Here is a 23,603-nt window from a genome sequence, read left to right as displayed (position 1 = left end):
TACCCAATCAGAGGTTGAACATGACATGGGTTTTTAGCCCATTTAATATATCATTGAGAATTTGACTCCTAAAACTCTGCTTTTGTTGTTTTTAAATGTTTGTTTTTAGTGTTGTATGTTGTAAATTGAGACCATTATTAAGTGTAAAACATACTAAAGACAAATAAGAGTACTAGTGTTTAACAATGTATTTACTTTGTTGATTTATACCTAGTTATCTTAATAAAATAATATTTTAAAAGTTGTGATTTCATCTGGTTTCTTAACATGATTCAAAAAGTTTTAAATTATTATAATTTTTTTAAAATAAAAGGAATAATTATTGGCATATCACTATGAAGATACAGTTCTTGTAAAATACAATTATTTTATTCTTCTTTTTATTATTTCAACAACTTATATACTTAAAGATGTTATTAACATATTTTTGTTTAGTTTAATGAATCAAACATTACTTCATAGAGTTAGATAAAATCACTCCATTATATAGATGTGAATACAAACTAAACTCTCTTGTTGTATATACACATGTCTTTCAAATTTAAGTCTTCAATAAAAACATGCAAATTGATTATAAATATGATGTGTTATAAGATGTTCCTTGAGTCCATAAGACTTTTTTAAATATTTCTGTTTCACAATATTAGTAATAATAAATTCTTTAAATGAGTAGTATCATTGTCATCTAATTATTTTATAATGTTATTTATATGTAAATATTACTTCATAGTGTTAAGAAAATGTAAATCTAGTTTTAGAATCCTTTATCTGTCCTGCATATCTAGTTTTATCTGTTATTTTCTATTTCTCTTCCAATTTTGTATAAACACAGTGTAAAGCAATTTGTTTGAAAAAATAAGATATATATATATATATATATATATATTTGTTTATCAATGTTTTAAATATATAATATAATAAAGTTTTTTTAAATTACAATTATTTATTACTATTAATTTTTAAATGATATAGGTGTAATATTAATGTATTTATATATAATTTTATTTTATTAAATTTTATTATTTAGAAGTATGGCTTTGCCAATTAAATTCTGAACAGATAGACTACTTAATAAAAAAATTAATTTTACAGGAAGAGTTACTTGAAAAGTAAAATATTTTCATATATTATTAACTCTTAAATATAGAAAATATGACAAATTCTTATATTTTCATTTTTTTTTTCACTTTTGAATATGAAGATAGCATGGTAAATATATAATAAGGTTAAGTCTCCCAAGGTTTTTCCAATTACCATAATTATATAGATATTCATTTTTAAATTGTCACTATAGTTTAAAAAAAAGTGATATCTCAGATTGTTTTTAAAAGATTTTTACAAGTTTACTAATGCATAAACCATGTTTAGGACACACCATTTTCGTTTTGAAAAATTAATTTTCATGACTGAAATATCTCTATAATGAGATCTAGAACCTTGCATCTAGAAAGTTTTAGATTCATAAGTTCTTTATTTTATATTGTTAAAAATTTCTGCAAAATTTATTCTTAAATGACTTTTAAATTTTATCCGGTCTTGTAATAAAATAAACTCTGATTTCCATGTATATTAATCTTTTGAAGTATTGCTAATTTTTATGAAAACTTTGTTTCATAATTATAAGTGAAAGATAAAATTATACCTTGATAGAGGTGTTACAATTAAACTTAAAATATATTTTTTAAATGTTTCCAAACAATTATGAAAACATTATAGCATTATAAAACATACGAATGTTGGCTGACTCTTCTTAAATGAGAAAACTAATTAAAAAAAATAATCATATGGAAGAAATTTAAATTTAAATGAGTATACATATGTATTAGTATATGCATATATGATGATACAATAATTTTATCGGATAATTTTTTTAAAATAAAGGAAACAAACCTACTCTTTTGTCTTTTTGCCTAAATGGAATTGTGAAATGTTGACATAGGGATGGAGGGTCATAGAAGAAAAGTTTGATTGAAAGATATAATAAGGAGTGAATTTTTATAAAATAAATTAAGTGAATTGTAATTATTCATGGAATTGATTATTAAAGTGAGAAGATGGTGGCTATTGTTGACACTAAATGTTGTTTGCCTTGTTAAATTAAATGTAAAGAAAAGTGATATTTTGAAAACACTTCCACCAGAGTTTGTGACAATGGTCAATTTAGATCACCATTTTTGACATGTAGCAAAGAAAAAGATGAAAAAAAAATGTGTCAAAAGAGACAACATTAGAAAAATTTATTTTTTTATCAAATAAATATGAATGAGCAAGATCTAACTGTTATATATATTGAACATTTAGTCCGTGAAAACCTGTAAAGAAAAAAAATATCCTGATTTGACCTGAAAAGGAAAAAGATGAATTAATCATCTTAATAAAGTAAACTTAAAGTAAAAGGAGAATATCAATGTTTCACTTATATAACCCTTTAAAAGATATGATATTGGGATGTGGTAGTTGAAATAAGCTAATAATTTTCACCTACAATGTTGTCGAGTTCTCCATGTTTTTACAAGAATTAACAAATGTTAGTTCATTGTCTTGTGGCAGTATCTTACCAACTCTGCATCTATTGGTCTTTATTTGTTTGTCAGATTTTATACCAACATGATTAACAATGCAAATCAAGCTCATTGGCCCATCATACATTATTAACTATTATGAATATTTTCGTGAGCTATCTCATAGCTTCTGGAGATAAATCTTTACGACTTTGAAAGAGGGCTTGGTTGAATCCGACCACAATGATGATTTTGTTTGATGGTAATTATTTTTTATTTATCAGACCATTTTTACTATTTAATATCATTGTTCTAAAATGGGATTCAAACTAAGTGAACTATTCTCAGCTCGGTCGACCTCCTATTTTCTCTTTCCTCTTTAATGAACTTCTTATGTTTTTCTCGTTTTTCCACTCCTTGTCTTCGTTAACTCCGCATTCGAAAGATATCTACAAAAGACACTTTGACGTTCAAGTCAAACTTCAACACTCGACACTCAATGTTTAATACTAGATGTACCTAATCCTTTAAAATTTGTATTTATTTATATAATTATTGTGAAGTTCTTATTAGACCTAATAAAAACAGATTAACTAATGTTTGGTTATTGATTAGTTTGATTATTAGTTATGTCAATCGGTATTATCGGATGTTGAGTTTCTTCTTCGGTTTGAGTCCCGATCGGTACATGATGTAACAAAATATTCTTAATCTTGCATGATCCATATGACAAAATTTCTTTTCGTAAATCAAACCATAGATTAATTGACATACAAAAGCATATGGAGGATTTCAAGCTCCAGGCCCCACTTGAGTGGCATCCACCATTACAATCATTCCCACGATTCTCTCATTCTAAAGGACCTACTCAAAAGCATTTGATGAATAAAGAAAAGGGAAAAAAGATGAAAACTGGTTGGAAGTTGGAACACACACAAAGCTTGCTGACACAAGGTAGTAGTAGTAATGACTAGTAATGTATAAGTGATCATTTCTTGGGTTTTGTTTTCTCTTCTTGTCACCAGAAGATGGTGTGGTTTGAAGTTGGAATTTTCTGGCTCAGACATTCTCTGTTGATGAAGAAAGAAGTGGCTGAGCAAGTGATGCTTTGGCGTGGCTTGCAGGCCTTATGATGCTATGATCAGTGGTGGATGCAATCGCAAGCTGTTCTCTAGCAAATTTCCTCTCTTCACTTTTACCCCACAAAACAAAGTACAGTCCTGCTACAATCAGCACTGCTCCAATGATCCTATATCATGACATCACAAATTCAGCCAAGAACCAAATCATAATTATCAGTATGGGAAAAAAAGTAAATTATTAAGAGGGAGCAAAAAGTGAACAACTTCAAGAAGCACACGAGACACAATCTTCTGTTCAACTTGTCCTATGGTATAAATTTTCAAACTTTTTTAACCCTTTGGAATGTAGAATCATTCTGCAGAACCCCTTTTCAGGTCTCACCGAAAGGTAACAAATTTACTTGTTTTTCTAGCTGCACTTGTCGTTTAGTGAACTTTTTGTCATTTTCTAAATGTCAAGGCAGCAAAAATACCCTTCATCATACTGTTGGGTCATTTCAGACTCAGCATATTACAGGAAATACGCATTCAAAGCTCTGATTGTTTGAAAAAGAGTATTGATATGGTGACAGTTTACACAAAATACTGTAAGAGAAATAACACTTTGCTTTTGCTGAAATAGAAATTTTTTGAAATTGCATTGGTTAAATCAAAGTTGTAAATTAGTGTGTTATTAAAGTAGTTGTTTTCTTTGAAAAATAGTGTTAATATGTTGACAATTTTACAATAGATAACAACTGGATAGAGAAATAACATTTTGCTGAAGTTATGTTTAGTGGAGTCAAAATTTGAGTGAGGATCCATTTTGTGCATCATATGAGTCAAGGAAACTTCAATTTCTTCTTTGAACCATGAGCACATGCACAATTTTTTTTCATGCATGAACATTTTTGTTAAGAATTTTTCTTATCTATCTTGCTTTAACTCATTATTACATGGTGGACATGGTGAAGAAAATGAAGGATAATTAGTGTAGTGGGGACTAACCCTCCCAAGTAGAACTCTTCTCCTAAAGCTATGGTTGCCATGATGGCGACAACAAAAGTCTGAACAGGTTGATACACAGCAACAAACACAGGGCCACCTCTGTCAATGCACCATATTTGTACAGCGAAGGCAATTCCTGATGCCACCACTCCCTGCAACCCATTATCAAAACTTAATTAAAATAAAAGACAACTCAATTACTTCTTTTTTTCTCATCTTACCATCAATAAATGTTTCCCACCATTATTCATGCTCAACATCATTTCATAACCACTTTTGGACTATATATATAATGTCACGCCTCAAACGCATGCAGCACTTTTCAGATCAAATTTTTAATTACAAATTAGTCATGCTAGTTAGAAAAACGATCAGCTTTTCATCAGTTTCATTTCCTCTACAAAAATGGAAGAATCATGTTAATTTATCTGACTCACAGGACAAAGACTCTGGTTATGTATTCATCTATGTCAGATAAAGCAATTTTTATAAATGATATTACTCAAAACCATTGAATAAACAATGAGCAAGCTCAAGGCCCTAAGTTTTCAAAACCATTTTTTTATGACATTCCAGTGAATTAGCTGTAAAACTGGTAAAACTCTTGATCTAATTAGAAACTATCAGAAGAAGAAGTGATATATTGACAATTTGTATCAGTTTATAACTATTTTTTCTGCCTAAAACTTGCACCAGTTTATGAAATGATAAAAATAACCCTTCTTTATATCACCAAGTTGTATATTATATTGGATCTGGTTGTTCAAGTATCATTAGTGTACTAACAGAATTGTGTGTAAGTTTTATACTTTTTTAAATGAGGAACTAAATTGCCATGATGGGAGTTTACTGGTTGAATATTGAATACAGACAGTAGACAGTGTAAAGTACAGAATAATATTGTATATAAAAGTTACTAACCGCATATAGAATTGTGAAAGCTTCTCCACCAGAGTGGAAAAGCCAAGCCTGTGCATCTCTTTCAAGGACCAAAGCAATGACCAAAAACTGCAAGAGTCCGAAGAAACAGGTGTAGGAAGTGACAGAGAGGCGAGCAGGGTACTTCTTGAGAAGTGGTGCTTGCAGCACAAGCCAACCAGACCATGACAAGCAGTGTCCTATGAGGTACAAGCACCCCAGGGTCCAGTTCTTCCCCTTTGCATCTCCCAGTGAGAGTGACCCAAAATCAAACACTGGTGTTGTTATTGTGTTGCTGCTCATGCTGTTCACACGGGTTGCTGGGCTATATATTGTTGGACCTTTGTAAAGTGTGATCACAGTCGCCCCAATCACACACAAAATGGTTCCCGCCACCTTTGCCAACCCATCTTTTCGGTTCAATCTCACTTGCTCTATTCTGAAATTGTCCAAACAAACTTCATCATTCATATATGTGTGTCATGTTCATCATGTGTTTATATATACTAAGGGTAAGTAAGAAAGACATGTGTGCATTTTACTATATATATATATATATACATGTTTCCAAAGTCACATATAGCAATAACAATTGGTTAATGAAAGAAGGGCTTGCCTGAAAATGGCTGCCATGAGGAATGTAATGGCTGGGACAGAGTTCTGTATTGCTGATGCGAAGGTAGGGGATGTGTTCTCCAACCCAAGCAAGTAGAAACCTTGGTTTGCTGTAATCCTGTGTAATGCCAAATTTGTATATATCTTAATTATAAAAGGAAAGTTCTAAATTCCAAGTTGCTGAAATGATATATTAACAACTTGTATTAGTGTACAATTCCATTTTCCTGTCTAAAACTTGTATCAGTTCATGAAACTCATAGTTTGTCAAAGTATGATTATTATTTTGAAAATGAAAGACAAGAAAAGCCTTAATTTAGTTTAGTTGTAATTAGTCTTGCATGGCTTGATAAATCACACATACCCGACAAGTGCCAGAAGAAAGAACTGGCAGGCAAAGTTTAAACTCATTGCTGGCCTCTCCTTCCTGCACAAAAGAAAAGAAACAATGGAAAGCAAAGTTGCACGTTAGATTGATCCATAACATATATATATATAAGATTAAGATAGGTTGATTCAAATATATGTAAAGACTGTTAATGTAAATGTTAAGGTCTCGGTCTAGTTAAGATGTCAACTTGCATGTCTATATGAAAACTTTTATAAAAAAAAATATAGGTAAGGACTTAGAACATGTTATGTTGTATATTAGGGGTGTGGTTTTGTAGGGTAATCTATTATTTATTATGCAGAAGTGTGTTTGAATGAGGTAAAAGGGTGGAACTGATTCAGTGAATTTTAGAAGATGTAGTAGGTTAAATAAGTTAGAAGTTTGTAAAAACAGTGAAAGAAGGTCAAAAGATACTAACTTTTCTAAGAAGTAGGCAAAGGGAAGGAGTAGAAGCAGGGCAATGATGTTACGATAGACAGGGAAAACAAGCTTGCTGACACCCATGTTAAGGGCAGCTCTTGAGACGACATGGAAACCAGCATAGCCAAACTGCAAGGCCAGCATGGCCACATGCAGCTGCATTCTTTCAGGAAAGGAACACCACATTCTCCTGGAAGAGGCTGAGCCTAAATCAGCCATTTCAGAAGTGATAACTGCAAAAGGGTATGAGTAGTTGGACCAAAATAGCAGTTATAAGTGAGGTGTAGGTAGGTAGTGGTTTTTGTGAGCTATAAAGGGTTGAAGAGTAGGAAGTGGTGATGAGAAGAAGGGAGAAGAGGGCCTATAAATATAGGGAAGTGTGAGAGAGGAGTGTGGAATAGAAGGAATAGGCATGGCCCACAATCTCCCTAAAAAGACGTTATGTCAACTGTTCATAGCCTTGGAATGTTTTTACTTGTCTCCCACATTTTTTTTATAATCTGCCTTGTTTGGCTCACACCACAATTCCCTTCATTTTTAAAGCAAAAATGGATTCTACTCAGCATAATGATTTGTTGGTAGTTCCGGTTTGAAGCTCGGTTGTTTGAATATGAGTTTGAAATCAAATTTATCTCAGAAAAATAGATAGTCGACTCAGGTAAAATTTAATGTAGATTCAACTTTTTTTTTATTTTTGTGATCCAACGATCGAGCACCTAATAATGTATCTTCACAGATTAAGAACTACGAGATCGTTCCTTTCATTCTGGAGTGACGGTGTGATCGTAATCCTTCCCGAAATAAAGAACGGATTGTAATCATTCTGGAAAGGAAGAACGTGAATTTTTTTTCTTTCACTAGAGACCATCACGGTTTTGTTATTAAAAAGACGTTTTAGTGGATTAGGGGAGGAAGAAATATATAAATTGTCAGTGACCTGATGATTCCTGAGTGATATGGAGACTATATTAAACGTATTGAAATAATCTCTAGTTAAAAGTAAGATTTTTTTATTGACACTATGAAAATTAAACATCTTTCAATTATTTATTAACAAAATTAATCTTTCTATTGAGATAATTAAACCTTTTAAGTATGTGAGGAAGAAAGTACTTAAGAAAATAAAAACTTAGATTGTATTGGTATGAATGATGATAATTGAGCAATGGCTTGGGCGTCATCAACACAAAAAAGGCAGACAAAGGGGTGGTGGAAACTTAGATACCCTATTCCATTCATTCTCTTTCAAAGTCCAAACCCCACCCCCACCAATTCCTGTTTCAATTCTTTTGCACTCTTCTCATTTTTTTCTTACTCATTTTTCAACTCCATTTTTAGAGATTTTTAGAGGCTAAACTCAACTCATTTATAATAATGTAATAACTACTCATTTAATGAATTTTCATATATAATTGTTCCTCTAGCCATACATTTCCATTTATTTAAGCGTTTTGAGATAAAAATGAATTAAATATATATTTTGAGATGTTTTTTAAGAACACAACTAATGAAACTACCGAATTTTAAAACGAATAAAATCTCATATATAAAAATAAAAAAGAGATTCGTAAAATGAATCATTATCCATAACTTATATGAATTAAAGTAAAAAATAATTTAAATATATGTTATTTCTTTAATAGTGTTTCATATGGCATTTAATGAAAATATATAAATATTTGTTTATAGCTATAGTTATTTGAACTAAATATAAAAATTATAATTTAATATAAAAATTTGAATAAAATAAAATTTTTGTTATTTAGTTTGTATTTTTTAGACATAAATAAAATTATTAATATTTTATGATTGTTATTATATTTATGATTATAGGTCTTGTTCATATTCATAAGTAACTTATATAATTTTATATTTAAAATATGTTTTCATAAATATAAATATATTATAAATAAAATACAAGAAAGTTGTAAAACAATTTTCAAAATATTATGTTTAGTTGATAAGTAAGTTTACATGTGCATAATATATTTAAAAGCATCCAAATCAAACCTTTGGTTTGAAAAAAAAAGTGAATCGGAAAATTCTATAAAAAAATAAATTTTAATCATATTTTTATGTTTTGAAATAGATTTTTGTTTTTTTATCAATTTGATTTTTGAGACTTTATCGTGATTTGTGGAATGCAAAGACTCTAATAAAGAAGACCATATATAAAATGATATAAAAGGGTTGAATATTTTATTGATTAATTAATGGTATAATTGTGATATTAGAGGAAGACTAAAGAGAATCCAGATACGCAGCAATTGAGGGTACCCCACTCACTTACGGGTCTTACCCTCTTAGCTAACACCTTTTCCGTATTCAAATAATACATTATCATCAACTTATACTTTCCACTTATATAATAATGGTTATAATGGTTAGAATCTCCCATCGACTAAAGATTAGAGCTTTTTATTGTATATAAGTGGGTACAAACTTCAACCCTATAGGGTTGAGTTAAGCTTAAAGTCCACTTCGTAATATGGTATCAAAACCATTTTAAACTTATCTTAGCGAGTATTTGTGTTGGGCCTATCTCTAATGATTTTTCTGTTTCAGTTAAAAAGAATTATCTAAATCGCTTTTAGAACAAAATAAAAATTTATTAAAACCAATGTATTAAACAAGAATCATTAGAAATTAAAATAAAATATAATGACTTATTAGGGATAAAAAGCTATTAGAGACTTTTACAAATTATATATTTATGAACTTTTACAAATTTAATTTTACACTATGATCTAATGAAGAGATGAAATATATGATAAATTTATGAATTTTTATATTAAAAGTTGTAAATTTTTTGCTATCATTTACCTTATACAATAATATATGATAATATTGTTTTTAATTATGAAAAATCAACTATTTAGTATATATATATATGTTGTATTTATGAATTATAAATATTTATAACGGCGTGCACACGTACCTTGTACATTTTTATAATGTTAACCATTTAATGGATAATGATTACACTACTAAAGTAATAATGACATCTAATAAGAATGTATATAAAATTATACTTTAGTTTTAAAAATATATATAAATAGACAGACAGAGGACCTAGAAAATAAATTAATTAGGGTTCATAATTTCACATATATCAATGTTAGGATTACGCAAGCTGATTCAGATAAACAATCTCAATGTAACCAAAAGAAAAAAAAAAGATAAAAAAAATAAAAAATTCACAAACACATAACCAAATCTCATAAATAAATAATGATGCTTAAGATGGTGGGTTGATCCAGGACCATCTTTAATGCTATCCATCATTATTGTACATAAAATTGTACATAATTATTTGTACTTAATTTTTGTCCTGAATTTATAAATTAATTTAATATTAAATAAGTTATGTTTTCCTTCTTTAATAAGTATTTAAATCAGATTTCCATCTATAATTGTTTTAAAATATTTATTTTTCTATTCATTATCCTTTTTTTTAAACATAAATAGATCTCTTAACAAAGGTGAATAATAAAAAAAATCACAACATTCATAACCTACTATTTCTCAAGGTTTAGTGTTCATTTTAATATTTTAGAAGCTAAAATGAATTTTAAGTTCCTTTATTACCACCTTTAAAATGTTTCTCTGAGATATTTATTTCATTTTATAAGGATGTTGAATTGCTAGAATCACAACATAAAATACTTATTTATATCAAAATACAGTAAAATATTATTGCTGATAAAAAAACATAAAATATTATATCTTTTGAGAGAGAATATATATATATATATATATATATATATATTAAAATAAAAAAAATAAGAGCATTGCTATTTATTATAAGAGAGTTTAAATTCATTTCAGTGGCCAAACAATAACTTAAAAAAAATTATCTTATTTATTAAAGAAACAATATTATATTTTTATATATTATATATTGTTTTATATTAAATACTCAGAAGATTAAAAATCTCATATTGATTAAAGATAAAAATATTTTATAATATATAAGTGCATTTAAATATTATTTTATGGATTAATTTTGTAAGCTGAATTGTACTTAATTAAAATAAACTTTTAATATAATATCAGGATCATTTAGAATTTATTTTAACAAGAGTTTTTTAAGTTTATCAAGTTACTTGTTATATATAATCTTATGTAGGAGTTAACATCCTGGATGTAAGAGGGATGTGTTGAAAATACCTCAGGATGATTTTCGAGATGTTTCAGAATGAGGAGATCTATTAAAAATCTCACATCATATATTAGTGGATGCAAATTTCAATTTATAAGTTAATTTTATAATGTTAAATTAAACTTAAAATTTACTTATTAATGAAAATTATTTTTATTTAATGTATGATTAAAGATATTGGTTTACTTGTTTTTCACCATCATTTAAAAAAGTGAAACTAGGAATGTATTGGCCTTTACAATGCAAGAAAGTAGAGCAGGTTGCTGCAAACTCCAGGATTCGTTTTCCTTTTGAATATTTGCTTTCTTCTCTTTGTGAAACATGGTAATTAATAATTAATTAAGTAACTAATTAACTTGAAAAAATCTTGAGTCACTCTCACTAGAAATAGAAAATGGAGCTAAAAGAAGCATTTTCCACTTAGGTTTCCACTCCCAAAGTTAGCACAGAGTGTGGGTTGGTTCCTGAAACGAACCTTCTCACTTTAACAGACATGTTGCCCCCCCTCAAATGCGACCATAATCATTCCAAAATTCAAAGAAAACAACCACATTCATTCATACAACACACCTTTTCATCTTTTCAATTTCTTTCTCAAGAAAAAAAAAACCATTCATCTTTTAAAATAAATTTGCTCATATCTGATACCCATCGATGCTTTGCTGAAATGCATTGCAAGTCAATAGATCATGTTATTAGGGTTAGAAAAAATGTAGCCAAAGAAAGTATAAAATTTAGAATGAGAATGGAAAACTTGAAAACATAAAGATGAGAATGAAGTAAGGAAAAGAATAAGAAATTTGCAAGAAAGAAAATTGTAATGGGAAGACTGAAAGGTACAGTGAAGCTGACATGGGTGCATGAAACGGTCGGGTAATTGTGTTTGCACGAGCTTTCACTCTTTTGGGTTGCATAAAGTACATTTCTGACAAACCTATTCTATGCACTTTGTGTGCACCAGAGAACACAAGAGAAGAGATTCCTCAAAATAAGATCCACCCACGCCACGGGAGAATCTTCACTGTCTTCTCTTCTCTTTTCTTCTCTCAATTTCTACTGTAGTTGTAGAGTTTCAACCTACTCATTCATTTCAAATTTTCCAACCAACAAAAACATTGCTTTGTTTGTCAAATGATCACTCCTTTCTTAATTGTTTAGGTATATGAGTTTGGAAAAACATTGTTTTGAAGATTATGACATTTTATATAGTATATGAAAATTATAAGTCAGTTTTATGAGGTTGAGTTAGACTTAAAGTTTACTTCCTATTATGATATTAGAGTAATTTTAAGTTTATCTTAATAATTGTTTGTTGAATTTATCAGACCATCCGCTATCGGACCATCATAATATATTGTCTCACGCACAAGTTGATAGTCTTGCACGAGGAGTGTATTAGAGATTCCACATAGACTATAAATTATGACATTTTATAGTAAGTGTGATGTAAGGATGTATCCATTTTTTTTATATGGATTGGATCAACCCTGAAGTGATTCTTATGTATATATTGTTTATTGGTGATAAAAAATAAATAAATAATTGACATTTTATGATATATAAATGAATGCAAACCTTATCTTATAAGCTGATTTCATGAGATTGGGTTAGACTTAAATTACACTTCTTGGATAATTAATGGTGAAATTTTTAATTTTCATAAGTGAGAAGAAACTATTTAGTTTTGCCCGTGTATTAAAGAATAATAATAGAAAAACTTCAACACAGGGCTTATTTTTTGTTTTATCATTTTATTTTATATCTTACAAATATTTATTTTATATTTACATTTGCAACGTTTGAAATACATGTTATTCTATTTTGTTTTTTTTTTTTTTAAATAAGTTGTGTATAGTTTATTGAGAATATTAATAAAAAATAAAATAAAATTTATTTTGGTAAGAACATTAGTTTAATATATAACTAGTAGATAGTAATGAAACGATATGAATGGGTTTGTGAACTTTATAATACTAACATAAAAAAATGAATTATCATATTTAATCTAAACTAACTTTAATTATGAATCAATTAATTAAGTTTTTTCCAATTGAAGAACGAAAAAATGCGGTTCGTAGTGAATTAGTGGAAGTTATTATAAGTAATAATAATGTTATAAGAAAGTAATAATATGGAGTGAGCGGAAAATGGCACGCATATGTTGGTTGGTAAAAGATGTTTGCATGGCACAATACTAAACAAGTATCATTAAAGTGTCGAAAAAAAAGATGAAATCATAAATGGGATCAAATCAATTACCAATTGGGTTCCTCCAAAAGGATGCTGTTCCTCCTCATGCCCAACATCATCTTCAAACCTTGTACCACTATACTTTAACTATCAGGTAAATTCATTTCTCATTTTTTACCATTATGATATGCATGGATATAGATACCCTAAAGTCTAAAGTCAATAGTGTGGTGAGAAATACATTTGGGTATAATTGGATTTTTTTTAAAGAGGATATCAAAGTTATTTAAATTTTTTCTAGTAAAAGTTTGTTAAACTTATTAGATCACTCATCTTCATATCGTTGTCACACTACTCATAAATATATAATTTTACGTATGAGTTGACAATCTTAACGTGAAAAAATATGTTAGAAATATCACGTTGACTACAAATAAAAACATTTCATAGTATATATTTGACGAGAGTTAGTTTTTGAGACAGTTGGGAGTGGTAAGACTTTTTTAACAGGTTCTGTTAGTGTTGGCAGGAGGTATCTTGTGGGATTTATTGTGTTCAGAGAGAGAAGTGTTTGTTTTTATGTTCTCTATAAGGATTAGATCATCCCTTAAATGAATCAATTTTTTTTTTTTTTTGTCGAATGAAAAATTTCTTAAAATCTACTTTTTTAAGATGAATTTTCTCAAAGATTATCCTTGTAAATTTGAGATGCATGGCTCTACAATTAAAGGTAAGATGTTAAACTAGGTTTTGGACCCCGGTGCGTGCTAAGTTGAACATTCAAGAACTTGGATGGCATACCCAATTACTACCAAAGTCACAAGTCAATCACGAAATCATATGGTCTCAATTAGGCATGAGTGGTGGGTCAGTCAATGGTTGAATGAAATTAACGTTACATTACAAACAGCAATTATACAAAAACCTTATTTAAATACGTATTACTATTATTATATAATAAAAGCACAATTGCTAAAATTAAAATATTATATATATATATATATATATTATAATGAAGTGAACTTTAAACCTAACTCAACTTCATAAAATCGGTTTATGAAGTGAGGTTTGCACTCACTTATAAAGAATGAAATGTTTCTTGATAATGGATGACCTGATAAGTCCAACATACATTCGTTAGGATAAATTAAAAAATTATTATGATAATATATATATATATATATATATATATATATTATAAAATGAACTTTAAGTTTAACTCAACTTTATAAAACCAGTTTATGAGATGAGGTTTACACTCACTTATAAAAATTGAAATATTTTTCAATAGTTGATAATCTGATAAGTTCAAGAAACATTCGTGGAGATAAACTCGAAAATGATTCTGATAATAATATATACAGTGGTATATGAATAAAGCTCTAAATGGACCAATATTGGAGGTTGGAGGTGGAATGTTGGATAGATATTTGAAAGGAATATGGGCACAAGAGTGTAAAAGAAAACCTTAAGGTTTGATGATATTGAGGTAGTGTGTGCTTTATCATAGATTGGTCAACTTTGTGATGGTAAAGTGATGGACATTGATATTATGATGGTTGGACAAGAGGTGTAAAAGTCACTATTCTATTTCAAAAGATAGAAAATTAAAATTTATTGTAAGATGAATATTGGAAGTGTGTGTTCCTATACAGTAAATTTAGATATAATTTAATTTCAGACTTGGTTTTCTACAATTGAGTTATTCATTACAAGGTTCTATTATCTCATACAAAATTCAATAGTATTAGTAAAACATGCTGCATTAAACAAAATCTCAAATTTCATAATAATTAGATGTAGACTTTGAAAATTAAATATTGATAAATGTCATTCAATAATATTTCATAAAAATTATAAGATGAATAAAAATTATTTGTTTCCAATATTTTTATTCAAAAAATATGTTTTTACAAAGTATTTTGGATCTTTATAAAATAAATTATTCTGAAAATGTATCATGTAAACAATATCGTATTTTCTGGTATATAGGCTTATTATCCATTAATAAATACCAGTCCAATACTATATCTTCCCTCAAATTTACCAATAGTATTGTCTTTAACAAGAAGAGATAAACAAAAGCTTTTGGTAAAATAAATTTCTTCTGAAGTCTCCATTTTTGCTTGGAATAATGTTGTTCGAAAAATTCCCCTACAAGGTAAATTTAAGTAAAAGGACATTCACCATAAGATGACAAACATGTGTTAAAAATAGATGGTGTTAATTAAGATCTTGAACTTCGCAAAGATCTTTCAAGGTTTTAACTATTGTTCCTATTAGTGGGTGAAGAAACTTTTTTCTTTCTGTGTTCTTTGACTCATGCCACATTTTTAGGATCTTTCACAAAAACAATAAAAACTAGTGATTCTTTGTTGCTTTTATGTTCCTAGTTCGAAGCTTTTGGCACAAAGGTTATCCACCACAATCAACGTAGCACTCAAAACAACAATAAAAAAAATATATTCACGAGCTTGTGAATCTGGTGTTACATATTTTTCTTACAAACTATTATTTTTCTATCTAACAAACAAATTTTCAACATATACTATATTATAATATTATAACATCCATATTAATTATAAATTAATATATTTTCACATTCTAAATCTATTTATCAAAAATTAACAATAACTTATTCTAGCAGTTTCTTTATTAAAAAAAATATTCAGAGGTTTAAAATTTTAACTAAAAATAAAAAATAATTTTATATGAAAATACATAAAAAGAAATATATCTAACTTTTTAAAAAAGTTTTGAAATTTTAAGAGTGCAAAATAACTTGATACATTTGTCAAAAACACGTCATGAACATAGCGAACTTCGTTTAGCATAAGATTCTAAAGGAGACATAAAAAAGCATTAATCTTTGTGTTTTGATGCTACTTGTTTCATGCGTGCTATTTTGACCCTACAATATTTGGTTATAATTAAGCTTTGTGTGGGAATTAAATAATCTATTTTTCTAACTTTGTATCACCCCTACATCATTATCTATTTGAATCATGCTGGATATTCATATTATTCTTTATACACTTTTAATTAATTATTAATTTATAAACTAAAAATTAATAGTATTGAGAGTAGTTTGTATTATTAATGAAGATTTATAAAATAGTTTGATATCTAATATTTATTAAATATTTTAGACTAAATTAATTATTACTTTATAATTAAAAATTAATTTAAAATATCTAAAATCTTGATAACTTATCTATTAAAGATATTTTAATGAATATTTGGACGAAAAGACCAGTACAATAAAGAAAGTAAATAATATTTCATGTATACAATTTTTTTTTCAATATTTTTGTTATGGATCGAACAAGTAATAAATTAAAATTATATTATATTATGTAGAGGATAAGTTGAATTGAGTTAATGATTTCAATACCAAACAATGAATTTGATTGGATTAAGTTTTATCTAAACACACAGTATTTATGCTGGATTAGATATGTTTGGGTTAATGGGACTCATTCATGTGAACAACTCTAAGGTAATATAATATTAAGAAAAATCTCTTGATGGAAATTAGATAAAACTATTTGTAATTATGTGTTTGGAAGTAGCATTTATTTGGTATACATGAATTCTAGATGCAATTATTTATATTATTTCATTACATTTCTCTTTTGTTTTGTTTTTTATATTCCTAAAATAAGAGCTATTTATATGCATGTATTAGGTGTTGCTTTCTTTCTTTATTATTTTTTCCATACTTCAAAGATAGACTTCAAGTATATATTTATTATTGCTGATAAAAAAATAAAATAATATATATATATATATATATATAATTGGTATGCATCGAGTAACTTATGAGCACTTTTAAAAAAATAAAAAATTATATAATTTTTTTATAGAAATTAATTTATACAAAATCTAATTTTAATTAATTTATAAACTAATTTTATATTTTTAAGATTAGGAGAGAGAAACTTATCCAAACATGTTTATTATTAGAAATAACAAAACAATAAAAAAGATAGGCTATTATTTGATGTGGGCTTGAAATAAGATGGGCTATAAATCAACAATCTCTATGATCCCACTTGGACTCTTTCTTCCTATATCTCCATACTTTCTTGTGTCACCCCATATTAAATGTAAAAATATTGTTTTATTCTTTTTTTTCCACTCTTTGGATTTGAAATAATAAGCCTATGGATTATGTAATTCAGATTTAATAATTCAGAATTCAATCTCATATTTAGAAAAGACTTCTGGATTATGTAATCCGGAAGCTAATTACTCATCTGAAAAAAAGACTTCCAGATTACATAATCTGGAAGCTAATCTTATGTATAGAAAAGATTTCTGGACTATGTAATCCAGAAGCTAATCATAAAAAGCTTCTGAATTACATAATTCGGAAGCTAATTCTGGATCTAGAAAAAGACTTCTGGATTATGTAATTCGAAATATTGAAAATGGTAGTTTTAGGATACAAAAAACTTATGGGGTGGTACAAGAAGGTATGGAGGTGCAGGAAGAAGCAGCCTCACACCTGCAACCCACAAACTACCATGAAAACTGCGTTTTGCAATAAAATGTGAGGACAATTTTGGGATTTCAAAAAATTACGGGGTGCAAGAAGAAGAATGATAGGATGCAGAAAGAAAGAAATAGCCAGCTTATAACAGGACAACAAAACCAAGGCCCAATACTATACTATTTACTTTCTCACACTTAAACCTCTTTTAATATCTAGGTATAACTAATAGATTATTTCATAAACCTATTGTTAATTTATAAAAATATGAATCTTTATAATATTAACAAATATTTAATTTCAATTCAGATATAACTTAAAATGTAGAGACACTGTTACTATTGAATTTATGTCCCTTTCTATAGAATTAGTGAAAAATAATAATTATTCTAATTCTATAAATATGTAACGTGTTTTGTAATCGTAACTAAGTTAAGACAAAATAAAAAGATGTTATGTTCTCAATTGATTTTTAAATGCTTGTTACATAGGAAAAAAAATAAAGTATAAGTGACAAAACCTAATAATAACATTTTAATTATGCGTGCATTATAAATGTTTTTTTCTCTCTCTTCTTTATAATATATTATCACTTTAATTAGTTAACCCAAATGCTTAATCTAAATCAAATTCCATTGTAACACTCCTACCTAAACACACAAAATTCATAATTATACAACATTAAAAATGTTTTATCTCGTTTAATTTTATTTTTACTACAAATTTAAATTATGTGTTTTAACAATTTCCATAGAAACATTCACTATATCGATCTTCTAGGAATTAATATACTTTTATTTAGATTTCTTACTTCAATCTCGTTTTAACGATTATTTTTGTTTTCCAAATACTTCAGAGATTATATTTACGAATACTTAAAAATTATGGAATGTTTTTAATGTAGGAATATTTATCTAAAGAAAAATATTTTATTTGAATTGAAATGTCACAATATATGATAGAATTAACTCTTTTAGCTCATTTTTTTTTTTCATACAAAGAATTTGAATTTAGAATTTTACTCAGAAAAATAGATAAAATGTGTATATTCTACTTAAACTAACTATTCCTTTATATTTGTAGTCTTATGGTTGAGTTCAATGTGACACATTAATGGATCATTTTGAGTTTGTCAAGAGAATAAAGACTTTTTAATCTTATTAGTTTACATTTGAGATTAAGGGACTCTAGTGTCATGGGGTGAGTCCGATGTCGTTAAAGAATCATCTGTCGATCTCATTTTAAAGGGTTTTTATTCGTACCAAACATAAATCGTGGAAATCCCAAAAAATAAACATGTAAGTAAATGAGTATTGCGCTGAAAAAATTCACACAAGTACTTTCATATGTTTCTTGCACCAAGGTAAGGAGACAATTACATAAACAAATGAAAAAGAAGATACGGGGAAAAAAACTAGGATGTTTTGTTTTCGGAAAACCAGTTTTGTTCACTCTCGGTCACTTTACCCCTTGGGTATTTTCGTATGAAATTTATACCAGACATTCGTCATTGTGTCTGTTGAGTTTTGGTTGAGATTTGAACCCCAGATTCGTCCCACAAGATTGACCATAAATTTTTTATAAATCACTGCCAGGGCTGCAAGGAAGGTTCATTTGTGTGCGAAACTGTTTGATTTTTTTTGTGGGTGAATACTCATCCGTTTGACCTGAAATTTGTTGCGTTTTTTCCCAAATTCAATGGAGATTCTTACGTGGATTTTCAGGAAAAAAGTATTTCCGGATAATTTTTCAGAAATTTTGTGCAAACAAAGGCTATCCTCTACAAAAACTTGTGAAATTTCGCCCTACTTTCTGCAATTTTATTCCGGGTCCGTATTGCATTGAAAAAATTAACACAAGTACAATCATATGTTGTTTGCACCCAGGTAAGGAAGCACGTCCATAAAAAAATCACAAAAAGAAGATACGGGGAAGAAAAGCCAAGATGTTTGGTTTTCGGAAAACCAGTTTTGATCACTCTCGGTCTGGGACTTACCACGCCTTAGTCCTTGGATATTTTGGTCTGAAATTTTTACCAGACGTTCGTCACTGTGTCTGTTGAGTTTTTGCTAAGCTTTGTGCTCCAGATTCGTCCCACAAGATTGACAATAAATTTTTTATTCATCACTGCCAGGGCAGAAAGAAAGGTTCGTTTGTGTGCAAAACTGTTTTGATTTTTTTCGTTGGTGAATACTCATCCGTTTGACCTGAAATTTGTCGCGTTTTGTCCCAAATTAAGTGCATATTCTTACGTGGACTTTCAGGAAAAAACAATTTAGGGACAATTTTTCAGAAATTTTGTGCAAACCAAGGCTATCCTCTACCAAAACTTGTGAAGTTTCGCCCTACTTTCTGAAATTTTATTCTGGGTCCGTATAGCGTTGAAAAAATTCACACAAGTACTTTCATATGTTGTTTGCACCCAGGTAAGGAGGCACGTCCATAAACAAATCACAAAAAGAAGATACGGGGAAGAAAAGCCAGGACGTTTTGTTCTCGGAAAACAAATTTTGTTCAGTCTCGGTCTGGGACTTACCACGCCTTACTCCTCGGGTATTTTTGTATGAAATTTTTACCAGACGTTTGTCACTGTGTCTGTTGAGTTTAGGATGAGATTTGAGCACCAGATTCTTCCCACAAGATTGACAATAAATTTTTTATTCATTACTGCCAGGACTGAAAGGAAGTTTCGTTTGTGTGCGAAACTGTTTGATTTTTTTCGTAGGTGAAAACTCATCTGTTTGACTTGAAATTTGTCGCGTTTTGTCCCAAGTTAAGTGAAGATTCTTACCTGGACTTTCAGCAAAAAACCTTTTCCGGGACAATTTTTCAGAATTTTTGTGCAAACAAAGGCTATCCTCGGCCAAAACTTGTGAAATTTTGCCCTACTTTCTGCAATTTTATTCAGGATCCGTATTGTGTTGAAAAATTCACACAAGTACTTTCATATGTTGTTTGCACCAAGGTAAGGAAGCACGTCCATAAACAAATCAAAAAAAGAAGATACAGGGAAGAAAGGCCAGGACATTTTGTTTTCGGAAAACCAGTTTCTTTCAGTCTCGGTCTGGGCCTTACCACGCCGTATTCCTCAAGTATTTTCGTATGAAATTTTTACCAGACGTTCGTCACTGTGTCTGTTGAGTTTAGGCTGAGATTTGAGTACCAGATTCTTCCCACAAGATTGGCAATAAATTTTTTATTCATCACTGCCAGGGCTAAAAGGAAGGTTCGTGTGTGTGTGAAACTGTTTGATTTTTTTCGTGGGTGAAAACTCATCCGTTTGACCTGAAATTTGTCGCGTTTTGTCCCAAGTTAAGTGAAGATTCTTACGTGGACTTTCAGGAAACAACTATTTCGGGACAATTTTTCAGAAATTTTGTGCAAACAAAGGCTATCCTCTACAAAAACTTGTGAAATTTCGCCCTACTTTCTGCAATTTTATTCCGGGTCCGTATTGCATTGAAAAAATTAACACAAGTACTTTCATATGTTGTTTGCACCCAGGTAAGGAAGCACGTCCATAAAAAAATCACAAAAAGAAGATACGGAGAAGAAAAGCCAAGATGTTTGGTTTTCGGAAAACCAGTTTTGATCACTCTCGGTCTTGGACTTACCACGCCTTAGTCCTTGGATATTTTGGTCTGAAATTTTTACCAGACGTTCGTCACTGTGTCTGTTGAGTTTTTGCTAAGCTTTGTGCTCCAGATTCGTCCCACAAGATTGACAATAAATTTTTTATTCATCACTGCCAGGGCAGAAAGAAAGGTTCGTTTGTGTGCAAAACTGTTTTGGTTTTTTTCATTGGTGAATACTCATCCGTTTGACCTGAAATTTGTCGCGTTTTGACCCAAATTAAGTGCATATTCTTACGTGGACTTTCAGGAAAAAACAATTTAGGGACAATTTTTCAGAAATTTTGTGCAAACCAAGGCTATCCTCTACCAAAACTTGTGAAGTTTCGCCCTACTTTCTGAAATTTTATTCTGGGTCCGTATAGCGTTGAAAAAATTCACACAAGTACTTTCATATGTTGTTTGCACCCAGGTAAGGAGGCACGTCCATAAACAAATCACAAAAAGAAGATACGGGGAAGAAAAGCCAGGACGTTTTGTTCTCGGAAAACCAGTTTTGTTCAGTCTCAGTCTGGGACTTACCACGCCTTACTCCTCTGGTATTTTTGTATGAAATTTTTACCAGACGTTCGTCACTGAGTCTGTTAAGTTTAGGCTGTGATTTGAGCACCAAATTCTTCCCACAAGATTGACAATAAATTTTTTATTCATCACTGCCAGGGCTGAAAGGAAGGTTAGTTCGTGTGCGAAACTGTTTGATTTTTTTCGTGGGTGAAAACTCATCCGTTTGACCTGAAATTTGTCGCGTTTTGTCCCAAATTAAGTGAAGATTCTTACGTGGACTTTCAGGAAAAAACTATTTCGGGACAATTTTTCAGAAATTTTTTGCAAACCAAGGCTATCCTCTACCAAAACTTGTGAAATTTTGCCCTACTTTCTGTAATTTTATTCCGTATCCGTATTGCGTTAAAAAGATTCACACAAGTTCTTTCATATGTCGTTTGCACCCAGGTAAGGAGGCACGTCCATAAACAAATCACAAAAAGAAGATACGGGGAAGAAAAGCCAGGACGTTTTGTTTTTGGAAAACCAGTTTTGTTCAGTCTCGGTCTGGGACTTACCAGGCCCTACTCCTTGGGTATTTTGGTTTGAAATTTTTACCAAACGTTTGTCACTGTGTCTGTTGAGTTTAGGCTGAGAATTGAGCACCAGATTATTACCACAAGATTGGCGATAAATTTTTTATTCATAACTGCCAGGGCTGAAAGGAAGGTTCGTTTGTGTGCGAAACTGTTTGATTTTTTTCGTGTGTGAAAACTCATCCGTTTGACCTGAAATTTGTCGCGTTTTGTCCCAAGTTAAGTGAAGATTCTTACGTGGACTTTGATGAAAAAACTATTTCAGGACAATTTTTCAGAAATTTTGTGCTAACAAAGGCTATCCTTTACCAAAACTTGTGAAATTTCGCGCTACTTTCTGCAATTTTATTCCGGGTCCGTATTGCGTTGAAAAAATTCAAACAAGTACTTTCACATGTTTTTTGCACCCAGGTAAGGAGGCCCGTCCATAAACAAATCACCAAAAGAAGATACGGGTAAGAAAAGAGAGGACGTTTTCTTTTCGAAAAACCAGTTTTGTTCAGTATCGTTCTGGGACTTACCAGGCCCTACTCCTTGGGTATTTAGGTCTGAAATTTTTACCAGACGTTCGTCACTTAGTCTGTTGAGTTTAGGCTGTGATTTGAGGACCAGATTCTTCCCACAAGATTGACAATAAATTTTTTATTCATCACTGCCACGGCTGAAAAAAAGGTTAATTTGAGTGCGAAACTGTTTGATTTTTTTCGTGGGTGAATACTCATCTGCTTAACCTGAAATTTGTCGCGTTTTGTCTCAAATTAAGTGAAGATTATTTTGTGGACTTTCAAGAAAAAATTATTTCGGGATACGGGAAAGAAAAGCCAGGACGTTTTGTTCTCGGAAAACCAGTTTTGTTCATTCTCGGTTTGGGACTTACCACGCCTTACTCCTCGGGTATTTTCGTATGAAATTTTACCAGACGTTCGTCACTGTGTCTGTTGAGTTTAGGCTGAGATTTGAGTACCAGATTCTTCCCACAAGATTGGCCATAAATTTTTTATTCATCACTGCCAGGGCTGAAAGGAAGGTTCGTTTGTGTGGGAAACTGTTTGCTTTTTTTCGTGGGTGAATACTCATCCGTTTGACCTGAAATTTTTCGCGTCTTGTCCCAAATTCAGTGCAGATTCTTAG

General features: G+C 29.8%; 1 protein-coding gene across 1 annotated transcript; it reads right to left on the bottom strand.

Moving 5' to 3' along the window:
• Positions 1–3,230: 3,230 nt before the first annotated feature.
• LOC137816362 (protein WALLS ARE THIN 1) lies at positions 3,231–7,269 on the bottom strand. Its single transcript, XM_068619466.2, has 6 exons — positions 6,913–7,269; positions 6,468–6,530; positions 6,105–6,221; positions 5,492–5,927; positions 4,571–4,722; positions 3,231–3,750 (listed from the first exon to the last, which is right to left on the bottom strand). The coding sequence occupies exons 1-6, from the start codon at positions 7,131–7,133 to the stop codon at positions 3,561–3,563; spliced, it is 1,179 nt and encodes a 392-aa protein (XP_068475567.1). The 5' UTR covers positions 7,134–7,269; the 3' UTR covers positions 3,231–3,560.
• Between the last annotated feature and the right edge of the window lie 16,334 nt (positions 7,270–23,603).

Source organism: Phaseolus vulgaris, chromosome 1 (genome assembly GCF_051622355.1).
Source record: "Phaseolus vulgaris cultivar YP4 chromosome 1, ASM5162235v1, whole genome shotgun sequence".
Lineage (NCBI taxonomy): Eukaryota > Viridiplantae > Streptophyta > Magnoliopsida > Fabales > Fabaceae > Phaseolus > Phaseolus vulgaris.
This window is presented reverse-complemented; position numbering and strand designations above follow the sequence as displayed.